Source organism: Diceros bicornis, chromosome 7 (assembly GCF_020826845.1).
Source record: "Diceros bicornis minor isolate mBicDic1 chromosome 7, mDicBic1.mat.cur, whole genome shotgun sequence".
Lineage (NCBI taxonomy): Eukaryota > Metazoa > Chordata > Mammalia > Perissodactyla > Rhinocerotidae > Diceros > Diceros bicornis.
Genome location: NC_080746.1, coordinates 43992378 through 44007583, shown reverse-complemented (window position 1 = coordinate 44007583; position 15206 = coordinate 43992378). Strand labels below are relative to the sequence as shown.

The window sequence follows — 15206 nt, the reverse complement described above, 5'->3', positions numbered from 1 at the left end:
ATGTAAATGAAACTATAAGCACAAGAATTCAGCGACGGATTCCTAAAACATCTTCGTATTGAGAATCGGACCCTTTTGAATTGCTTTTTAAGTCAGAGTTGACAATGTCTGTTTTTTCGAAAATATTGCCTTGACCTTGAAGACTAGGTAGAATATCAGATCCATGGCAAGAAGTGCTAATGCTTCTTGTGGAGAAGCACAAGCCATGTCCGGGGAAGAGCCGCCGGTCTGACTTCAGCAGTTAGATCACATAATTTGTAAGCAAAGAAAAGAAAGGGTCCCAGATTCAAGATATATTCTGGAGATGGAATTGACAAGACTGATTGACGGTTTAAATGTGAAAGACAAAGGAGAATAAAATACAAGTGATCACTCACCAGTTTCTGGCTTAAAAATGATGATTTAGGGGCTTCTGGTTTGAGCTGCAGGATGGTTGGTGTGATAGGAAATATAGGGAGAGGAACAGATTTTTGGCTTTTAAATGTTACATTTGAGATGCGTGGGTGATATCACTGAAAAATGAAGTTGGTGATAGATATACAGGTTTAGAGCTCAGAGGAGAGGTTTTGGACTGGAAATAGGCATTAGGGAGTTCTTAGCATGCAGTTGGCATGTAAGCCATGAAACTAGTTGTTATAGCCAAAGGAGAAGATATAGAGAGAGACAAAAGAGAGGGTACAGGCCTAAACTCTGGGCCAGGGCTAGCTTCATGGGCATACAAGTAGTGAAGTCACACATGGATGTTTAACAGATGTTTCTCAAATTAATTTTCTCATCAGATAAATAATTGACAATAATTACATGAAGCAGTTACTATTGTCCCTATTTGATAGATGAGGCTGAGGGAATTTAATTCATTTTCTCAACTGTCAGTGCAAGACTAGAACTCTGTTATAGATTTTAACTTTCATGGTTTATTCTGCAACCCTCAGAAAGCTGCTTCCTTCAACAGTTTGCTCCAAAATGTTAATCTCCTGATGAGGGGAAATCCAAATATGGTAATCAGGAATTCCAACCTCCCTACCTTCCCCCTTTGACTTAGAGGTGGCAACAACTCCTTTAACATAAAGGTGTTTTGTGCAGATCGTCTGTAGCCAATTGGACGAGTACAACAGCCGTCAAGCTTTATGCAATGGAACTCCGGAGGGACCGATACTGCGCAATCCCGGAAACCATGACAAAGCCAGGACCCCGAGGCTTCCCTCCTCAGGTGATGTGGAATTTTGCCTGAGTTTGACCCAGTATGAATCGGGTTCCATGGATAAAGCTGCCAATTTCAGCTTTAGAAATACACTGGAAGGTAATGCCCTTTTTTCACTTACTTTAAATTTCTGTTTTTCTAGATTCATGTTTATAGTCTCTTATCGAAAACCCTGGGCCCAGAAGTGTCTGAGAATTCAGAATTTTCTGAGTTCACTAAGGACATGTGGCATATATACATATATGGCCCAATAACCCTAGCAGAGTATGGGCAACACATCATAACCCCACACATTAATAACTCTTCAGCAAAATGTATAAATATACCCACCATGGCAATAAATGGAGACAATAGGCAGTCCAATGGCCAATAGAGTCAGATTGTTCCACTAAAAGAGTATTGGTGCTCTTTTAAACAAAATAATACATATTCAGACCTTTTTGTATTTTGGAATTATAGGACTGTGAACCTATCATATTTTTCTAAGTTTTAGTATTTTTATCTAGTTTAAAATATTCTGAACACTACACTCTTTGAGGCAAGTCCACTGTTTTAACTGTAATGAGGATAAAACCCTTATGTTAGGTTAAGCCCCATCCCATTATCCTCAAGATTTCTGTGCTTCATCAGAGATTTCTTCTCATCGTCTCTTCTAGGTCCTACTTACTTCTGCAAAGCTCTCAATTTGGCTTGCATCTTCCTGTCAGCACCTGTTCATTCTTCTCTGCCTGACGCTGTGCCAGTCATGAAACCTATCCTTCACCTCAATTTGCATTGTGGAAACAAACTGACAAACAAAACAAACAAATAAACCAAGACCATTCAAGTCACAGATTTCATGGGAGGTTTGGGAAGACATGGGGGGCTAACTTGCTGCAAGGCAGACAACTCAAAATTTAGCACTAAACATTCCCCCTCCTAAAAATTCTTTGGCACTCTACTGTGTAGACAAACATTTCTCACTATCCTTATTTCTTTCTCCTTAACTTTTTTTGTTATCGTGTCATCGTGGTTGTTGTTTATCCTCTAACTTCTGTTGCTCAAGTGGGCAGAGTAGTCTCACTGTCTCTTTCATTTCCCTGTGTCCTTTCAACCCATAACCTCAGGGCCTTGCTCTCTCCCAGAAGCAATTTAAACAAAGAAGAGTATCACCCTAAAGAGGAATCTTGTGCCAGCTGTTAAAGTAAAAATTATGTTCATCTTCCTAAAGTAATACTAATGATTAACGTTTTTCAAGTAATCACTATGTGCAAGACACTGGGCCAAACATTTTATATAGCACTATCTCGCTTAATTCTTACACCCATCCTCTGAGGAAGATGGTATCATTATTTCCAGTTTAAAGAGAGGTAATAGGATCAGAAGTATGAAGTAATTTGGCTGCCATCACTCATTCGGTAAGTGGCCAAACTAAATCTGTTCCTAGATTTGTCAAGCGCCAAAATCCAAGAGTCCTTTCCATTGTACTAGGATGACCCAGAGTGAGTTGAGAGTTTCTTGAGGGTGAACAATATCAAGCTGATCCTTCGATAATATAGGAAGGCAATGGGTGGTGCTCAGGAGTCTCAGAGCCTACATGCTGAGACAAAGGCTCACAAACAAGTTGGCAGTCACTATCTGGGAGGATTGGGTGTCCCATTGGACTACACAAAGATTAGCAGCAAGATGCCGAATGCTGATTTAACGACATTGCAAAGTGGGGCTCCATTCTTAAGGGAACTGGAGTAGTTTATAGGTTTTTCAGGCAGATTTCCTAGCAATGAAAAAGCATGAAGTTTGTTATTAAGGAACATGGGCTTGTCACAGAAATAAAGTAGGGGAGACTCACTTGTCTAGGCCTCAAGTCAAAAAAGAAAAATGGTTGGAGCTGTGTCAGCTCAGCCAGTGGCTTTCAAATAAGTTTGTAATTCACAGAGTGAGTAGAGAACATCAGGTTTATTGTAAATAATTTGCTACTACAGTCATGCACTGCATGACAAGGTTTTGGTCAACAATGGACCCCAATACGACGATGATCCCATAAGACTGGTATTGTATAGCCTAGGTGTGTGGTAGGCTATTCCATCTAGGTTTGTGTAAGTATCCACTCTATCATGTTCACACAATGAAGAAATTGCCTAGCGACACATTTCTCAGAACATATCCCCATCATTACGTGATGCATGACTGCACTAATAAGTTATGTTTGTGAATTACTTTCTTTTTTTTCCAATAATTTATTCTCATTCACACATAGTCTAGGACGCTTTATTGAGGAGGAGACTAAAGGCATATCATAGCACATTATCTGGCACATATTGGTGTTCAATAAGTATTTGATAACTGAATACATAAAAAATATCTAAAGCACTTCAAATTGCACCTAACCCACTGTTTAGCTTAGCTTATCTGTACTTGTTCAATAAAACCCATGTGCTGGTGGGAAAATGTTAGAAAACATTGATCTGAGCTATCAACAAGGGGTTTCCTGACCAGGGACACATTTTTTACTCTTTTCTTTAAACTTTTGTTCAGATAACTTGAAGCTTACAGAAAAATTGGAACAATAATAACGGTACAAAAACCACACATATATCCTTTACCCAGATTCACTTACTGTTCACGTTTTATCTTGTTTGCTTTCTTTCTCTCTCTCTCCCAATCTGAACAATTTGAGGATAAATTACATAGATCAGAACATTTACCCCTGGATATTTCAGTGTGCTTTTCCTTAGAATAGGAATATTCTCTTACATAACCACAGAAGAGTTACCAACTTCAGTAAATTCCATATTGATATAATGCTTTATTCTAATATAATGCTTATATTCCAATTTTTTCAATGGACCTAATAATATTCGTTATAGCATTTTCTCTCTGTAACAGAATCCAGTCTAGGGTGAGGTAGTATTTAGTTGTCATGTCTCTTTAGCCTTCTCTAATGTGAAATAGTTCCACAGCCTATTTGTTTTTTTAATGAGGTTGACATTTCAGGGAAATACAGTCCCTCCCTCCATTTTTAAATAGAATTTTTCTCATTTTAAATTTGTCTGGTATTCCCTCACAATTGGGTCCAGGTAATGCATTCTTAGCTAGAGTTCTACATGGGTGATTTTGTGTCTTTCTAAGAGGGAATCACATCTGGAGGCATATGATGCCCATCTTTCTCTCATTGGTGATGTTAATTTGATCACCTGCTCCAAGTGTGGTCCAATTTCCCCCCTGCATAGTTACCTTTTTTCCCCCGTTGCGTTTAATAAATTGACTACGTGGAGGCATTTTTTTAAGATTATGCAAATATTCTGCTTCTCATTACAATTTTCTCCTGCAGTGACCATTCATTGGTGGTTGCAAAACGATGACTTCCAACTTCAATACTACATTTACATTTATTAGCCAGCACTCAGGGTTCTACTGTTAGCAAAAGCCCTCCATTCTTTCTATCTATCTATCTATCTATCTATCTATCTATCTATCTATCTCTCTATCTCTCTATCTCTCTATCTCTCTATCTCTCTATCTCTCTATCTATCTCTCTATCTATCTATCTATCTATCTATCATCTATGGTATGAAGTAAAGACTTCCAATTTTTTCAATGGTATATAATTCATTATGGTGCATAATTATCTTGGTGCTCAAATGGTCCCAGATTTTACCCATTGGCATACCTTTAAGCTGATTCTTATTTCTCTGTTTCATATTCCATCTTTTTTTTAGCACTTTCTTTCTTTCTAATATAACAAAATATTCTAGTCATCTTATACCTGCACTGCTCCAGGCTTAGAATCATCCATATCTCCAAGAAACATTGGTTCCTTTCAGTGGGAAAAGATATTAGACACAAAGATCTGGGAGCAAGTTTTGCTCACTGGAGAGACACATTTTATTTCAAAATGGGATAGGTTGGGGATGTAGGTTGTCTTGGCCTACAAGGAGCACTCAAGTATATATAGCTGCGAGAGGAGCAGGACAGGAGAAGCAGGAGCAAAGGCAACCATCGCTCTCTGCTCCTTCAATAAATGCAGGTAGAATTGAATTGTTGGTTTTGGTTGAACCTCATAATTATAGCTGCCATTTTTTATTTGGGGACTTGTGAGAGGTGTATAATGTACATCCCGTAGAACAAATTTTCACAGCCAGTCCTGGGATGCAGGCGCTGTTGCGTTTTCATCTACTGAAGCTGTTTATGTAACCTCAGCTTTCCTCTTAGATTTCAATCCTGAAATAAATATTGAAGATGTGCAATTTGTGAATTGCACAAAAGAGATTCATGTTCCCAGATAAAGCAAAGAAAAATAAGTATGCATTCTAAAAGGTAGTCTTCTGATTAGGCTAAATAGGTGGCCCCATGAAGTATGGGCTATTAGATTCGAAGAATAATCTTCTCATGTGCAAATCTCTGACTACCCATTATGTCTGGTACTTCACAGTGTATCATAGTGCTAATGAAAAATTAGCACTGGTATGTGAGTTAGCAGGTGAGGGAGAACTGGTGGTTTAGTGAACTGGTTAAAGGCAATCAAATTGACTGGAATTTGATCCAACACCACCACTGCCCAGATATGTTACCTTGAATAAGTTATTTACTTCTTGGCTTTAGTTTTATCATCTGTAAAATGTAGATAAGAATAGTAATTTATGGGGTTCATATAAGGATTAAATAATATAACACATGTAAGGAACCTATAACATTTCTTCAATAAATGGTAGCTATTATTATGTTAAACTTGGATTAATTATTGACAACTTAGTTATCATTCATTAATTTTTCTGAAAGTAGCATAGAAACCAAGTATAGACTGAGTCCTGAGAAAATAGATCATGATGGGCTAAGTACAGCTGAAAAATAGGGAGAAGGAAGGATGGAAAAGAAAAATTCTCAACGTATACCTAGAGATAGATAGCTTTTCTGGATACAAATAGGTTTTCAGGGAGAATTCTCAAAAACAAGGAGACAACAAAGAGCAAAGGCAGGCTCTGTTACCCAAAAGGGAGGAAGGTACAACATGAACAACTCTAATTTAATGGTGTGTTCCCAACCCCAAGCACAGTGGAACTTAGGATCATGGAAACTTATAGTTGGAAGACACTTCTCAATGTCTTCAGTCCAACATCCCATACTGTGCTGAGATGTACACTATGATAGTATCCCTGTGTGGGCATTCAAGGACAGGGAATAACCTACTTCACAAAGGAGAACAGGAAGTTCTTTAGGTTGAGAAAAATTTTAATTCCATTCAATTTAAAGAGCCCTCCATGATCCTGGTACTGTGGGAAATTATGGAAGTACAAAGACTTGCAAAAGTAACTATTACACAGTTTCTGACCTCAAGGAGCTTACTAAGAGGAAACACCACATGAACACATGAGGAAATCACAATATGATGGTCTGTGTAAAATGAGGTAAGAACCCAGAGATAAACCAGAAATACTTCCCAAGAAGGTGAAAATGGAACTGTATCTTGAAATATCAATTATTTCTCACCAAGAAGAGAGGAAGAGGAAAGGCAAGTCCAGCAGAGGGAACAACATTTGCAGTGGAACAGACGTGTGAAAGTGTGAGATGAGTTACAAAAAAATGAGACATTGTATATGGCTATAATATTAAATTTGCAGTAGGAAATAACAAGAGGTATAAAGAGTTTAGAATATACCATGTATACCAGTGTTTCTCAACCTTCTGTGCAGAAAAAAAAAAGGCATAGGCCCCTAAGAATGTGTCCACAGATCCCTAGGGAATTAAGAAACTAAAGTTTTCTTTATTTAAATGTTTTTCATATCTTCCCTGTGAAAGAGATATATTTGAAAATCTAGTGTTTAAAAATCATGATACAATGTTCATATCTTCAAGATTATGTCCACATATCTTGTTTTGTGAAACACTTCCATAGACAATGGGAGGCATGAGAGGCTTTTAAACAGGAAATCTATATGATCCTATCTACATTTCAGAAAGATGTGAAGCTAGTAGCCTTAGCAGAAGAATGCAGAAAGATTAGTCAATGAGCTATTGGGAGGATGATGAATGGTAAGGGCTAGTTTTAAAGTAGGGAGAATGAGATGATGAAGAGTTGCTTAGAGTGTAGGAATTCTTGTATACTCTAGAGTACGGAGTCTCAGAAGCCCTTGGTGACTGAACACGAGGCAGAAGGGTGACTAACATATTGAGGATGATTCTGAAACGTCTGCCATGGATTTCTAATAATTGGTCCTTGTTTTGTCTTCTTAAGCTATACACCATTTAAAAATCTAGTTTATCTTCATGTAACAGCTCTCCTGAAAAAAATGCTACTATGATTTTCTAGAACATTTTTTCTCGCTGCCCTTCAACACTTTCTATTTTATTGTGACTGCCAAACACATCACTTACCTCTTCGTTTGCCAGGGTTTCATGAGGAGCAGTCTAGAAAGTGGTAAATGAGCTCTGGACTTTAATGAAAGATAATAGAAGTTTTGAAAATTTGAATGAAGTTTTAAGGTAATAGTGTGCATATTTGAAGAGAAAGGCCGGTGACCAATCACAATGAAGTCTCAAAGAATGACCTAGTTTTCAGTCTCCCTGCCTGAGAAATGAACTTTCTTAGAATATCCAGAAATGATCGCACTGACTCAACGAATAAGTTCAGCTGAGACTAATTGTGTAAACCACAATGCCAAGGAGATTATTTAGGCGGGGTGAGAGATTCTAGTAATGGGAAGGCTCAAATCCTCTCCTGTATATCTTTACCAATTCTGATAGAATCAGAAAGCTGAGTAGCTTGGTATAGATTTGTGTACACCGACTCAGAACAGAGGTGGACGGTTTTGAGAGAGAGTTCATCAAGACCAGGAAAAGCTTTCCAAGCCTGGGTTACCTTAATTCCCCAGAATTATCACTTTGCCAACGTTTTTGATCTTCCGATCAGGCAATGATCCTGATCATAATAATAACAATAAAAATCTCTAGGTGCAGACATTCTCATTTCTCACGTTATATTATTTAATCTTCACAACTGTCCTGTGATGTTTAATATTCACCGATTCAGCTAAAGCACCATCTTCAGTGAAGTAGTTATTCCAATGAGTTCAGGAGACAGTCTGTCTCCTTCCAGTTGAATCAGCTGATTCAATTCATTTGATTCAAAGGATAACCTTTTTTCTCTTTACTCCAAGTTCTCAGCGCAAATGGGATCCTTTCTATAACATGCAGGGAATTCAAACAAGCATCTTGTGTATTACTTTCGTGGTGAGTTTCCTTTGAATGTGATTCTTTAACCAGGAGACAACCTTTTTTAAAAGCCTGAAATAAAATAGGGACTGCTACATTATGGAGAAGGCTGTATGGTTATGGATGTATTATTTTAAGATATCTAGGGCAGAAGCTGCTCTCAGGGAAGAGTTAATACTTACGTACTAAGTCCACAAAGAACAAGTCAAGCATAATTTCTGTGTATACAAATGCCGGTTAAATTCTTAATCAGTGCCTTGTTTTTCAAAGCAGAAGGATGGCAAGACCAGAATATATTCATTTTATTTGGTCGTTAGAAACTCTCCAGTCAGGATGCAGTGATAGCTGGCTAAAAACTATGACTCTTTGAACATTAGGCATATTTTACTTTTTGCAGAGACAGATTTCTTTAAACCCAATGACATTATTTAGACATCTCAGTGGTAAAAACTCACAGTTTTATAATTCTTTCAGAAAAAAACCTTGAAAACAGAATAGTTTAAGTTTGGGGATATTATTGCTTGATACTCAGTAAACTTTTAGCAACAAATGTGATATGTATAGCCCGAGCTCTCTGTAAAAAAAACGGTGTCAGTCTCTATATAGTTAGACGTTTTTAAATAACTCTTCCGTTTCTTCCCTCTTTTGCTAGTTGTACTGGCATGCAACTTGTTCTTGCCAAATGTGAATTTTGAGGAAGTAATTTATTTAAGGCATGTGTCATCTTTGCTGTGAATTAAAAGGTGCTGGTATTATGTGCTGGCAAACACGATCTTAGGAAGCTACACTGGAAAGAGAAGAAAGAGAACTCCCCAGACTGGGGCTGGGCCCTTTAAAGTGAATTGAAATACTGATTTTTGAAGGCATATTGCACTATATTTGATCATCAATTCTAGCATTATTAACATCTGCTCCCTCATTCATAAAATTTATTTAATAATTACATACTTAGGCTATTGTGAGGATGTACGCATACATAGCTCCTACTACATACATAAGAAATGTTTCCCTTTTCCCCCTCTCCTGTCATCTCTATAATCTTCTCAACTTCCTTTATAATTTAGCATTGGTTATTAGTGTTCATGATATGAATTTATTCATAATAGAGACTTTCATTTAATCTTTCATCATTTGAATTCACTGCTGTGGAAAATGGCTGTTTGCTAAAGGAAAATCTCATTTTTCAATAATTCAACTTAAAGTCCTAGAAGATCTTTAAGGAGCAAAATAATAATGTACCTCTTCCAAGTGTAGAGTCAGCCATTAGGCATATGGAAATTTCACTTCCTTGGGACAAATCTTGGGGAAAATGCCACCACTCATTAGCAATAAACAGTGCAAAGAAAAAGCAGAATTCTCTTTTTATGCATTTATTCATTTAACAAATATGAGTTGAGAGACTTCAGAATACCAAAGAAAATTGTCTATGTCCCATGTATATGTAGGCCTGCTTTGTAATCTTCTATGGTGATTGATCTAAAATACTTTGGTTTCAGTATCTTTTTATAACTCTTACAATATATGGAGAACTCCAACAAGCTTTTGTTTATGTGGGTTATATTTATGGCTACATACCATTTTTAAAACTAAAACTGAGAAAATTTGAAAATATTTATTGATTCATTAAAATAAAAATTTAATCATTACATGATAGTATAAATAACATAATTAAAAATATATTTTAAAAAAATAGTAAGTGGCATGGCACTGCTTTATATTTTTGCAAAAAGAAGACATTTGGATTCTATGTCTGCTTTTATACTCAATATATTATGATATGGTGTTTGGTTAAAGAACTTGAATAAAATCTAACCTCACATGGATATAAAACTGGAATAAGGAGAAGTATTTTAAACAATATTTTCTGATAGTAATGGATCTTTTTTTTCTACACCAAAACTCAACAAGTGGTAAATTCTTAAAAGTTCAGTTGCATTGTCAAATCTGAAACCAATGAACTTTTTTTACTTGTTACATTAAAATCCATTGATCTATCTTACCTTATGAATGAATATTTTTCCCAAATTTATTTTGTAATATCAGGCATAGATCATTTGTAAAATACTGGTTCACTGGAATATGCAGATCTTTAAAATGTTGAAATATCTCATTACACACTATAAAAAAGTCACATTCATTAATATTACCAACAATCTCATCAGAAATGTCTAAGTATTGAGAACCTATCAAGTAATGGAATAAAATTTTCCAAAATTCTAATTTTTCCTTGAAAGCTCAAATTTAAGCACTTGCAAAAAATATCATCAGTTGTTTTCTTTTAAGTGACGTACATACTGTGTTCACTTTCAAGAAAATGTCTGCCAATGCCTACCTCTGAATAATCAGAGTTTATCTCAATTGTTCATTCAGGTAAAAATAGCATTCCATAAAAAGCATGGTTATTTCAGCTCTCAATACAAACAATGGCAGAAGTGCTTTTCCTCTAGATAACAATCATACTTCAGAATACAGCAGAAATTTTACATATGTATGTCCCTTTCTGGTTGCTCTAGTTTGCCAGAGCAGAACTTAGGCCTCTGATGCATTCCAATCCTGCCTCTGTTATATGACCCAGCACTAATCACTCTACTCTGTGTGAATATCTTCTAAGAAATCCTTGTGTGAAAACAATGGTCTTTTTAGATGGCCAACAATACAGAAGAATCACAGTCAATAAACTAATAAAAGTACACAGATTTCCACTTCTGGGAAAGTGGGGTAGGTATACTTTTCCCTCTTTCCTTCTCTAAGTACAACTAAAATCTCTGGGCATTATATATGAAACCAACATAGAATAATATGGACGATGATGATAAGGCAGACCAGCTAGAGACCCTGGGACCTCTTGACATGGTGGTAAGTCCCTTGTGTTCTCTGTTTGCCTCATGTATCCAAGATTTTGAGCTGAAGAAGCCAAAAACCTGGAAACAGCAAGTGATGCAGACAAAAGCAACAATAACAGAAAAAAAAACAAAGCAAACAGAAACAACAAAAGCCTGCTCTCTCTTGCCAAAGGACAACGAAAGGGGAAGAAAACTTTAGGCAATAACCGCTATACTCCAATGAAACACCAAAAATGCAAAAAAAAAAAAAAAAAGAAAAACAAAAAAATCCGTGGCACAATCCTCACTCATGCTGGTAAAGGCTAGTTGGGGTGACCTCCACCCTCGCCAGGCTGTAACAATGTGTCCCAATCCCCCCACCAGGGTGGTGTCAGAGAAGGCTGAGTAGGGAGCAGAGATCTGCATCCCAATCAGGCAGTAAGGAAACACTCCCCCTACCTTACATGGAGGCCATGGAAGGGACCTACACTTGCACCCCTCCCTGGCCATAAAAAAAGTGACTCTCTGCTGGATTAGTATCAGCGGAAACCTAGTGGAGAGGCAGGACTCCCACTATGACCCAGTGATAATGAGACCACCCAATCTGTGGTGTTAGTGGAGGTCAAGTGGGAAGCAGTGATGAGGCATTCCTATCTCTCAAAGCCAGATAGAGGCCAGTGCGGAGCCAGGTCAAATGGGGAAGATGGACTTCTTTCCCAACCTAGCTGTAACGAGGCAGTGTTTATTTCTCTTTCCCTTGCTAGAGTTGAGTAAAAGAAAGCCAGTTAAAACAAGATTTACTAAAATCCAGAGTCTCATAACATAATACACAAAACATTCAGCTTTCAAACAAAAATAACTCATCATACCAAGAAAATTTCATACCTGAGTGAAAAAAGACAGTCAATAGACAGTAGCACTGAGACAACAGAGTGACATTATATAATAATAAATGAGTCATTCCACCAAGAAGACATAGCAATCCTAAATATGTATGTACCATACAACAGAGCTCCAAAATGTATGAAGCAAAAGCTGACAGAACAGAAAGGAAAAATGGACAAATCCACAGCTATAGTTGGAGAGTTCAATACCCCTTTTTTTTTTATTTTTATTTATTTATTTATTTATTTATTTTCCCCCAAAGCCCCAGTAGATAGTTGTATGTCATAGCTGCACATCCTTCTAGTTGCTGTATGTGGGATGTGGCCTCAGCATGGCTGGAGAAGCGGTGCGTCGGAGCGTGCCTGGGATCCGAACCTGGGCCGCCAGCAGCGGAGTGCACGCACTTAACTGCTAAGCCGCGGGGCCAGCCCAATACTCCTTTCTAAACTATTGGTAGGACTTGAAAGAAAATCTACAAGGATGTAGAAGAACTCAACAACATCATCAACCGAAAGGATCTAATTGACATTTATAGAACACTTCACCCAAAAACAAAAGAATAAACACTCTTTTCAAGTGCCGGTAAAACATATACTAAGATAGACCACATCCTAGGCCATAAAACAAACCTCAACAAATTCAAAAGAATTGAAATCATATAGATTGTGTTCTCCTATCATAATGGAATCAAACCAGAAATCCATAACATAAAGATACCAGAAAAGTATCATTTTTTTCCAAAAATAAAGTAAAAAGAAAACCACAGACCAATATCCCCCATGCATATAGATGTAAAAATCCTTAAAAAAATATTAACAAATAGAATTTGGCAATGTATAAAAATAATTTTACACTATGAACTGAGTGAGGTTGATTCCAAAAATGCAAAGTTAATTCCATATGTAAGTGTCCTGTATCTTAACTCTTTCAATGACAATATTCTAGCTGTAATATTGCACTATAATTTTTCAAGGTGTTACCATTGGGGGAAATTGAATAAAGGGTACATGAGATCTCTCTCTATTATTGTTTTTAATTGCATGTAAATCTAAAATTATCTCAACATTAAAGTTTAATTAAAAAATAAAGCAGATACAAACAAATACACTAATATTTGAAATTTACTTTTAAATAGTTGGATTAGATAAAAGATCATGATACTAAGAACATTCTTTTGGTCAAGCAATTGTCAATACTTTTGTGCGCTGGCCTTTATTGATTCATAAACATCGAGAGATACAATTTGCAGCACTGTCCAAGATAATATTACAGTTATCAATATGTGGGAAAGCGGACTTAGGGCAAACATAATATAGATTTTATTCTAAATGTTGCCTTCCACAAATAGCTGTCATTACTTTCTTTCCTGCCAATTTGAGATGAATGGAAGAATTATTGCCCCAGAGAATAAAATAATTGCTCCAATAACTGGTGTACAATTCACCTAAACCTACAGATTGTTTACAGAAAATTTCCTTAAATATACATCATAGTTCTAGTAGACCAAGAACTACCTGAACCTCTAATTTTGTGAATACCTCTAAGACCTATTTCTTAATCTTAAGAATCATCCTTCTTAGATGTTTTTGCCTTGTTTTCATTGATACAAACAGCATTAGCTGTTGCTTTTTATTTTACAGTCATATTTCATATTTTACGAAGGAATGAATTTCCATATCAATTCATAATGGCTATTGTTTATGTTATGGTAAGGCAAGAACTACAAACCTTTTAATGAGGCTATGGCCAAGTAGATAACTAGGCTATCTTACTGGTTAAGAAAGAGCATTGCTCCTATTTTTAAGTCATGCAGTTGAGTCAAATTCTTGCTTTGGCAAAAAATTATAAATGGTTACATGTCATTGTCTTTGGGAATCTGATATAAGTAGTCCAAATAATCCATTGAAATAAACAATCTATTTTTCCTTCAAAGGGATCTGTACAGAGTTGGATAAGTAGACAGAAAAGTTGATCGCCAGACTAAAGTATTCGGGAAATATAAATGGTACATCCCATTTTAGAGCTTCAAAACATGTCATAGAATAAGAGATCTGAGAAGTTCTGCAATACAGAGAGATATTTTGATTTGTTTAACCCAAAATATTTCCAACCAATTTGACAATAGAACCCACCTACCACCATCACTTTGTGTCTTTTATTTCCCCAAATGCTCTTTAAAAATTAAATTTAGTTTATAAATTTCAATAAACTTACATGGGAAAATCTGGTCTAAAATTAAAATATTACATCTACAAATACCAAGGGTTAACTCTAGTCTCCATCTTTTTATAGCCAATCAATTTCATGCTAGACACAATGAATAATTATCCTTTCCTTCTTTGCATTTAAGTTTAGGAGGATCAAAGTGATTATTTATTTAGGTATAGATTTCAGTAGAAATTTGTAGTAGAGCTTTAGCTGGATACAAGGGAAAAATACATAAAATAGAAGCTTATCTCCAATGCCAAGTATGTTGTAAGATGTCACTTTTCTCAAGATAAAAGCTATCCAGTTCTAAAAAATAAATCATTAAGGTTACTGCATTGTACAACTCTAGAGATACCATCCAAATTTTATTATATTGTACTTTAGAGAATAAAATTATCCTAAAATGGAATGTAAATGGTACTCCCTAGGGTTCTGCATCTTTATTTTACTACAAATCTATCCTCCCTTAAAAATTAAAACTTGGGCTGGCCCGGTGGCATAGCGGTTAAGTGTGCGGGCTCCTCTTCGGTGGCCCAGGGTTCACTGGTTTGGATCCCGGGTGCACACTGATGCACTGCTTGTCAAGCCATGCTGTGGCAGTGTCGCATATAAAGTAGAGGAAGATGGGCACAGATGTTAACCCAGGGCCAGTCTTCCTCAGCAAAAAGAGGAGGATTGGCATCGGATGTTAGCTCAGGGCTGATTTTCCTCACCAAAAAAAAAAAATTAAAAAAAGTAATAGCTGGCATTTATTGAGAGGTTATTAAATGCTAGGTACTTTAATAAACAATTTATCTACCTTTTACCAACTTTACCCTAAGTGGTAAGTTCTATTTATTATCAACATTTTATAGATAAAAAAAAATATGTCAGAAATGCAAAATCACCTGCTTACAGCAACA

At 36.4% G+C, this 15206-nt stretch overlaps 1 protein-coding gene across 1 annotated transcript in view; it reads left to right on the top strand.

Moving 5' to 3' along the window:
• TYR (tyrosinase) overlaps positions 1-15206 on the top strand; it is a 90312-nt gene that overhangs the window by 7909 nt on the left and 67197 nt on the right. The window contains exon 2 of the mRNA XM_058545437.1: positions 1084-1300. Coding sequence (XP_058401420.1) covers positions 1084-1300 — 217 coding nt within the window. The remainder of the gene's footprint in view (positions 1-1083; positions 1301-15206) is intronic.